At 48.8% G+C, this 9,517-nt stretch overlaps 1 protein-coding gene across 1 annotated transcript in view; it reads right to left on the reverse strand.

Moving 5' to 3' along the window:
- LOC142566086 (carboxypeptidase M-like) overlaps positions 1–8,897 on the reverse strand; it is a 31,915-nt gene extending 23,018 nt beyond the window's left edge. The window contains exons 1-2 of the mRNA XM_075678600.1: positions 8,738–8,897; positions 7,601–7,698 (exon numbers count right to left, since the gene is read on the reverse strand). Coding sequence (XP_075534715.1) covers positions 7,601–7,698; positions 8,738–8,897 — 258 coding nt within the window. The remainder of the gene's footprint in view (positions 1–7,600; positions 7,699–8,737) is intronic.
- Positions 8,898–9,517: the final 620 nt, after the last annotated feature.

Here is a 9,517-nt window from a genome sequence, read left to right on the forward strand (position 1 = left end):
GTGTACGACACAACCAACGACGCCTCCAGCGACGCCAGTCCTCGAACGTCGAACGCCACTCCGACGCCGGCTACGGGACCCACACCACGCCACATCCGCACCGAACCAGACGTAAGCACGAACGCCAACCACTCTCAATGGAACGCTAGTGGCAGTGTTAACGGTTCGTGTGTACTGATAGTTTTTGTATCTTGTGTGTTAGTTTTGTTAGGTTTGTGTGCTGCTGTTCTTGTCGCGTGGGTTGTATTAAATGTGCATCTGTGTAGGTACGCCTGCCGCCTAGTCCATTCTTTCGGCCAGAGTGTTCTCCGGAGGAGATCCGTGACAAAGACAAGTGGCGAGCCTGCCAGGATTCATTTCCTTGTTTCTTTTTGCTTTGTCTCGGATCTTTCCGATCTCTCGACGGCTGAAAGTATGGATTTGGCAAAAACGCTGGAACTGGCGCTCAAGCTAGGGCTAAGCAAGGAAGAGGCGATGCGTCTCTGTGACGAGGACAAAGAAGAGGCAAGAAGGCAGAGAGAGGAAAGGGCGCAAGCACGCGCAGAGGCTCGCGAGGCAGAAGAGCGAGAGGCTAGAAAAGTTCGCGAGGCAGAAGAGCGAGAGGCTAGAAAAGTTCGCGAAGCAGAAGAGCGAGAGGCTAGAAGAGCTCGCGAGGCAGAAGAACAGGAGAAAAGAAGGATAGAACGAGAGAAGGAGTTCATTTTGTGGAAACAGGCGCATATCGCAGGAGGCTATGAGGGGATCACAGACGATGATCAGCGTTCGTTAGCTGGTACCGAATTTCCTAGACCGGCCCGAGTTTGTCCAAGAAAGTTGATGGCTCCCTTTGATGACAAAAGAGATGATTTGGACGCGTATCTGCAACGATTCGAGCGGATAGCTTTGGGGCAAGGCTGGGAACGTAGTGAATGGGCCACGGCATTGAGTATGTGCTTAGTCGGGGAGGCGCTGAATGTGTTTGGAAGGATGCCGGCTGCTGAGTCCATGGACTACGAGAAGGTTAAGAAGGCACTCCTTCAAAGATTCAGGCTTACGGCGGAAGGTTTTCGGCAGAGATTTCGCACCGCGAAACCCGAGGATTCGGAAACCGCTAAGCACTTTTCCTGCAGGCTGACCAACTATTTCGATAGGTGGATCGATATGTCCAACACGGAAAAGAGTTTTGAAGGGGTTCGTGATAAGCTGGTCACAGAGCAATATTTAGCATGTTGCAGCTCAAAGCTGTCACTATTCTTGAAAGAAAGGAAGTTGTGTTCATTGGAAGAGTTTGCCGACACTGCAGACCAATTCCTCGAGGCTCAGGGGCTTAGAAATATGAGTAAGGGGAGGGAGGAGACACAGAAGGTCCCAGAGACAGATGCGGCAAAACCAAGAACATATGGCGGTGCATCTAAGGTGCCAGTAAGGTGTTTTCTCTGCGGCAAGGTGGGACACCGTGCAGCTGACTGTCGAACCAGTAACGTTGCTCAAAAGACACAGGCTGTGTGTCAGGGTTGTAAAAGGAGAGGACACACTGTGGATGAGTGTCGGTATAGAACGCAAGACCAAGCTGCATGCGTTGTCAACTCTCGGGCAGAACTTGTCACACCACCGGAAGTTCCGCAGCCGAAGGGAGAACAAACGCCACTGGGAAATGAGGTGGTGAGTGGAGAACCCCATTCGAAAGCAGCAATGCCGGTGGTGGTTGGGCAAATAGGGGACCGTCCTGTATTGGTGCTCAGAGACAGCGGAGCAAACACAGTTTTGGTTCGGAGAAGCCTGGTGAAGGACGAGGATCTTACAGGGGAAACGTCAGCCGTCACTCTTGTGGATAGCACAGTAAGGTACCTTCCTGAAGCCAGGATTCTCGTGTCCACGCCATATTATACCGGACAGGTAGCGGCAAAATGCGTGGAGCAGCCCATCTACGATCTCATCTTGGGAAACATTACGGGGGCAAGAAGTGTCGAGGACCCCGATCCCGAGTGGAGGATGCTCGACGTTGAAGAACACCCAAAGGAGGAAAGGCCCACGACAGCTCAGGCGGGTGATGGGGCAGTCAGTTTCTCGTCGGCAGTGGAGACAAGAGCTCAAGCGACAGCCAGAGCAACGCAGCGTCCGCTCTCCACGCCCGTTACGATGTGCCTGAACATAACACCGGGTGAAATTGCAACTAGGCAAAGAGAAGACCCGAGCTTGAAAACCTGCTTCGAAAAAATCGGGGAAAAAGTGGAACGGGAGAGGAGCCGTTCGTCATTCAAATATCTAGTGGTAAATGGTCTTCTGCACAGGGAATGCACATTTAGCTTAGGAAGGCGGGTCCAACAGCTGGTTCTACCGAAAGATATGAGAGAGACAGTGTTACGCTTAGGACATGACGCCATTATGGCGGGACACCAGGGCGTCCAAAAGACGGTGTCAAGAATCACCGAGGAGTTCTTCTGGCCAGGCGTCCAGAGTGATGTGAAACGCTTTGTTCGCTCATGTGACGTGTGCCAGCGCACAGTTCCGAAGGGTAGAGTTGGTCCTGTACCTCTGGGCAAGATGCCAGCCATCGATCTGCCATTTCAAAGAGTGGCCGTTGACATTGTAGGGTCAATCTCTCCAGTATCCGCCAGAGGCAATAGATATGTGCTTACCTTGGTTGATGTGGCCACTCGTTATCCTGACGCCGTTCCATTGAAAACTATTGACAGTATCCAAGTGGCGGAGGGTCTTGTGGAGATGTTCTCGCGTTATGGGTTCCCGAGGGAAATTTTGAGTGACCGGGGCGCGAACTTCACGTCGGAGCTGATGAAGGAGGTCAACCGCCTTTTGTCAGTGAGGCAGTTACTGACAACGCCTTACCATCCCATGTGTAATGGCCTTGTAGAGCGGTTCAACGGTACCCTCAAAAGTATGATTAAGAAAATGTGCCAGGAAAGGCCTCAGGATTGGGATAGATATCTCCCAGCTCTTTTGTTCGCGTACCGCGAAGTGCCACAAATGAGTCTTGGTTTCTCGCCCTTCGAGATGCTGTATGGGAGAACCGTTAGAGGTCCACTTACAATACTCAAGGAGCTGTGGGCCAATAAAGCGATCGCGTCAGATCTCAAGACAACATACACATATGTTCTTGAGTTGAGGGAGAAGTTGGAGGAGACATGTAGGCTTGCACATCAAAGCTTGGAAAGGGCGCGCGAACGCTATAAGGGCTACTATGACAAGAAAGCCACGCACAGAAATCTGAAGCCGGGCGACAGGGTTCTCATCCTGCTACCTACGGATCATAATAAGCTACTGATGCAGTGGAAGGGTCCTTACCTTGTGACACAGAAGAAAAGCGACATGGATTATGAGTTATTAGTAAATAACACCAAGAAGGGTTTCCATGCAAACATGTTGACAAAGTACGAAGAAAGAGTTCCCGTACGGTGCACCGCCGAGGTAGCATGTGCGGTAGTGGCAGAGGAGATAGATGATGTTGCCGAGGTACCCACGTGCAGTCGAAAGAAAATTGTAGGATGGGATAAGGTGATAATAAACCCCGATTTGAATGAAGACAGAAGGTCACAGATAAAGGCCCTACTTCAGTCCAAGGGAGATGTCTTTTCGGATGTGCCGGGAAAAACGCATGTCATAAGTTGCAAACTAGATCTCTCTTCAGATAGACCAATCAGCGTGAAACAATATCCACTACCTCTAGTAGTTCAAGAGTCCATTGAAAATGAGGTGCGGGATATGTTGGAGCTTGGTGTGATTGAGAGGTCGTGGTCAGCATACAGTGCGCCTCTCGTGGTTGTCAAAAAGCCCGATGGTACTAACCGACTGTGTGTAGATTTTTGTCGGCTAAATGCCGTCATCGTAGCCGATGCCGAACCTATACCAAGAGCGGACGTGGTGTTCGCTAAGGTCGTTCACAAAAGGTTTTTCTCTAAATTTGACTTAACTAAAGGGTATTGGCAAATACCAATGGAAGGTTCGTCTAAAGAGAAGACTGCTTTTTCTTGCTCGGCAGGTTTATTCCAGTTTAAATTCATGCCGTTTGGTTTGAAGACAGCGTCCGCAATATTCACAAAGCTGATGAGGAAGGTGTTAGAGGGGCTTCAAAATGCAGAACATTATATTGACGACATCCTTGTGGCAACAGATACGTGGGAAGAGCATATAATTACGCTGGAAAAATTATTAGATAGAATTCAACAAGCCAGGTTGACCATAAAACCAGCAAAATGTGAGGTGGGCTTTGAAGCCATTTCTTTCCTAGGACACAAGCTGGGGATGGGCCGCATAGCGACAAAGGACGACATCCTGGTCAAAATACAGCAAGCCCAGGCACCGACGACCAAGAAAGAAGTACAGTCGTTCCTGGGTTTAACAGGTTACTACAGGGACTTTATTCCCGATTATGCCCACATAGCCGATCCGCTTGTGGAACTTACTAAGAAGGGGGCAAGCAATAAATTGAATTGGACTGCTGAACATGAAAACGCTTTCGTGATGTTAAAATGGCATATGGCAAAACCGCCCGTTCTGCTTGCTCCGAATTTGGATAAGGAGTTTGTGCTGCGCACGGATGCATCTGACAGAGCTTTAGGAGCCGTACTCTTGCAAGAAGAAAATCACGTGCTGCATCCGGTATTTTTTGCAAGCAAGCGACTATCGGCTTCTGAACGCAATTATTCCACTGTTGAGAAGGAATGCTTAGCAGTGGTGTGGGCGGTAAAGAAGTTTCACATTTATCTTTATAGGAGACATTTCCGAATTCAAACGGATCATCAGCCGCTTGAATACTTAACCAAGGCCAAGATGAACAATAGTAAAGGTATGAGATGGAGTTTGGCCCTCCAAGAATACTCATTTCAGGTGGAATATATTAAAGGCAGGGATAACGTTGGAGCGGACTTCATGAGTCGAGCCAACTGAGCAGCTCTAGGTATCTCTGGGAGGTATCTTGTTGTTGCTGCTGTGCTATGTATCTCAGAGATGTATCGTGTTGTTGGTGTTTTTGTGGTTGTTACGTGATTATACAAAGGAGTGTGTTGTGGACATTAACATGTTCATTAAGGACACCGTGTGGACAATTGCATTGTTTTGAAATCGCAGTTAAGCTGTGGACATTAACATGGTTAGAACCCCGTATGGACAACGGTAGTGATGTGTTAGTGGTGTGCTTTTGGTGCGTGCTGGTCGTCGGCGTTGTGCTGTGTGGTGTGCTGGGGCCAGAATCGCCACAGAAGATAGTCGGCTGGCTGGATGGCCTGAAGAGGAGGACGACTTGAGCAGTTTTTCAGGGAAAAACTCTTGAGAGAGGGGGCCCTTGTCACATATAAGAGGGAAGATGAAATAAAATGGTAGACGAAGAAAGGTTTCCAGAAGACGACGAGGATGGCGTTAAGAATGACGTGGATTAACCGAAGACGAAAGAAGATAAAGAAGAAGTTTCCAGTGAGGTGACAAGAGAGGATTGGTGGAGAAGTATCCGGTGAGATAGAAAGCGACGATTGGTGGAGAAGAAAAGAAGACGAAGAGAAGGATTACGTGGACTAACAAGAAGGCTATAAAAGGGCGAGGAAGGGCGAGACACAGGGGGAGAAGAAAGCAGCGGAGACTCGGCGGGTGAGGGACGGTTCGACTGGAAGAGAGCGACGCCGGCTACTGCTTCGGCGTGCTCGTGTTCTACGGCTTTGCACCGCAGACTTTCTGCCGTTCCTGAGCCCGTTCCGGGGAGTCCACGGAGGACGCCACCACCTGCTACGGCCAGGGGTGTCTCTACCGCTGTCACCACTCTTCCGGGTGGTGCCCCAACGCCAGCATCATCGGCCACACCTCCACGGGCGCTCGGACCGGGAGCGTGTACGACACAACCAACGACGCCTCCAGCGACGCCAGTCCTCGAACGTCGAACGCCACTCCGACGCCGGCTACGGGACCCACACCACGCCACATCCGCACCGAACCAGACGTAAGCACGAACGCCAACCACTCTCAATGGAACGCTAGTGGCAGTGTTAACGGTTCGTGTGTACTGATAGTTTTTGTATCTTGTGTGTTAGTTTTGTTAGGTTTGTGTGCTGCTGTTCTTGTCTTGTGGGTTGTATTAAATGTGCATCTGTGTGGGTACGCCTGCCGCCTAGTCCATTCTTTCGGCCAGAGTGTTCTCCGGAGGAGATCCGTGACATGCCTACTAGGGAGCATCCCCATTAGATTCTGTGGCAGTCGAGGCACGTAACATGACGTCAGGGATTGCAGGGAAAAGGTCTTGCGCTATCTACGTGGTGTTGGATTAGCTGCGTCAGTAGTGACGCTGTTGCCCTCCTTGCAGCCGAGCGCACGCGCGGCAGTTTCCCGCTCCGAAATGAGTAGGCCACGCGTCATACGTGCTCCTTAGGAGCAGGCAGCTTTCGATCAGCAACCGCGCGAGCAGAACCGGGAATGAGCTTGTCTACGCCTTGCAGATGCTGCAACCCGAGCAAAAAACAGGCTCGTGCAGCCGAGCGCAAGCAGCAACTGCATACCGAAGATCCTGCAGCCTATCAAGCCGTCGCTTAATGAAACGACGGGATTAACCCATTGATGAACACCAGGGCAGCACATTTAAGCTTCGCTAGTTAACAATATGTACGGTGTGCTTGGGCGGTGATATTCTTTTTTTCTTGGGGGGGAAGAGCGAGATAGGGATGCCGCTACCTCTCCCGCTTTTTTGCTGACTGACTGCATGGCCATTCTGGGACAGGCTTCGTACTAGGTCTGCCTCTGGGAGTGTTAGCCAGAGTCATTCACGGTCACGGCGGTGGATGTGGAACATCATTTCAGCCACAGGCGTCACCTAGTAACTGAACTTAGGAGCAGACAACTGGCCAAGAAACCGCATTAAGCTGCCTCATGCGATGAGAGTTGTAAATTTGACACCTTCGATAAGCAAAGAACGCCAGCGCTTATTGTTACTGGAAAAGAAATCTGTTACTGTAGCTACAGCGTTGAGTGACTATGGCGAAAATAATCATGCATAAAAATTTAAAAAAAATCAACCGGAAGCTACGATTGGTATACAGGAGTCCAACTGCATTAAGATGGGTATCCATACACTACGTACAGATTACATCAAATGCATGTATTATCGAACATAGGGATTCCGTCAAAGCTATATTTTCTGAGAATGAGAAAGCTAATTTTGACATTCGAAGCAAATTCAATCAAAGCATTTTGCGAGATCTGCCATTTTTTGAGAAACTTAGTCTGGCCTAGATACTGCCGCACTGTGAACGCCAAGGGTCTACGCAGCTATGGTTTAGCGCACGCACCTAGCAAGTTAAATTTGGATCGTTTCGAATGCGACTAACGTACATGTATGGTTCAAAACACTACAGCGCCAATTTCTGTAACTCCCATAGGTTTCTCTTCCAGGCCCAACGTTCACTCTAGAGAATACAGCACTACAGCAGATTTTTTTTTCTCGCTTGGACTTTAAGACACGTCTCAAGCAAATGCGATGAGGCCGAATGGGAGCCGAATGCGAATGAATATATCCGCTGATGTAGTTGCTAGGCATAAAATAGGCAAGCTGGCTGACCGCTACATACAAGGCACTTCCTTTGTGGTGGAACGCGGTGGAAATAACCATACACAAGGGGAGACTGACCTCGTCGCCGTGCATGTTCGCAACATACTTCACATTTGGCTTGAGCAGCGGCTCCTTGCGGGGGTCCTTTGTCACCATCAGGACCCACAGGTCACGTCCTGTAGTTGAGGCAAAGCACAGGGAGTCCATTGATCCTTCTTTCGAAATAACAGTGAAGCCTAAATCTTAATGAGAATAAAAATTAGGGGCGCTCGAAACGCGAAATTTCTGTGTCGAAAATGAATATTCGAGAAATGTGACGTTCGTATAGCGGGTAGAATGTTAATTTTTTTTTCATTTCCAAACAAAGCGAAACGCGAAGCTTGTGTTGAGTCCACTTGGTAAAAGTGTGAGGCTTTCTTTGGATTATTTGATACATGCATATAGTGCCATCCACTACTGGAAGACTGGTTAACTGAGAAGCTTGAAAATGAAAAGAATGGGTTTCAGTAATCTGCTACACCGTAACAATGAATGTTAATAAAAGAAGGGATAAGCAAGTTACCGCATGCAGGTAGATTGTTGTGTTGGTTTAAGGAGCGCAGCCTGACATTACTGCACCACGCATTGTTTTGAGGAGATGCAACTATGGCGAGGCTGGTTAAATAATGCATTCATTTGCCCAAAGACCTAAAATGTGACAATTCGTATAAGGGCTGCCTAAAAGCGAGGCATTCAGCAAACTTTACCTGCCCCGTGCCTTTGCTCTGGAACCAGTGACTCTGGGAAAGAAACGCGGCTATCCATATGAGTTTCAGGTTCACTAGCTAGAATTCGTATATAGAAATATGTGCCGTAAAGTAAGCAATTTAAAAATGTTAACAAGCGCAACAAGGTAATTATCCAGTTAAACATTTTGATTTCTCTTAGAAGTAAAGGCCGCCGTCCCGAATAATTTACGTGAAGGGTTAGAATTGTGCTATCTGGCACAGACCATTTTTAAGAACTTGATTAAGCTAGAGAAGAAAACCCTGTATGTATGGTATGGTGCCGCCTTTTCTTCGTGACCCCCTCCGCAATCAAAAGGTTTCGTTTTATTCATGGGCACCGATATCGAAGGCCCAAGCCGTGCCTCGGTCTTTGCGCGATAATAGTAACCTGGACGCATTAACAACCACCCTTCCCCGAGTGCGCCAACGTGGTGAAGCTTGTACGTACCTTCGACAGACTTGCCAATACTGTAGAGCTTGGTGAACTGCGGGTAGCGTTCGCTGGTTTTCTTCAGGAAGGCCGTCATCTGTTCGTGATTGTAGTAGTTGAGCCCCTCCCTATCCTGCACTCCTGCTGGGATGGTGGATTGGCAGCACACGACGCACATGCTGACAAGCAGCGACGTCAGCATCGACGGGAACATTCTCTGCATCTTCATTTCAGCGTGTGTTGGCGCTACACCTGCACAGGATAGGGGGAAATGTGGCAGCTTGCGCGACTGATCGTCACTACTTGGGCGGTTCTATAATGGCCAAAGCGTTGTGCTGCAGAATACCACTTTATATATTAGTAACGAGAAGGCTGCTGTAGTTGAGCGCATGTTCGAGGCACACATCATTTACATGTGCTCTGTTAACACAACAAAAGCCAACAGGGTTTAGCGACAGGTTGCATAGACCTATTATTAATACGTTGTTTTATATTGAAAGTATTCTAAAGAAGGTGCGACGCTAGTGCGTGCCTACAATGAAAGCATGGCGTCTAAGCGAGGGCATAGATAAATAATGTGTGGACACTAAGACAACTAACACCCTCCTCGATGCATGTTCAAACACCCTTTTGCACCCATACTTATAGTGAAAATTTCGAAAGTGGATGTACTCGCTAGCAGAACAGCCTTAGTGCACCTTCTATCTACTAACGGGCTGCTAGAAGCGTGCCTTCTGCGAATCATATACCTTAGATATCATAAGGGGGCTCGGGCACTTCAACATTTCAAGCAAGTAA

The sequence above is a fragment of the Dermacentor variabilis genome, chromosome 1 (genome assembly GCF_050947875.1).
Source record: "Dermacentor variabilis isolate Ectoservices chromosome 1, ASM5094787v1, whole genome shotgun sequence".
NCBI classification, from domain to species: domain Eukaryota; kingdom Metazoa; phylum Arthropoda; class Arachnida; order Ixodida; family Ixodidae; genus Dermacentor; species Dermacentor variabilis.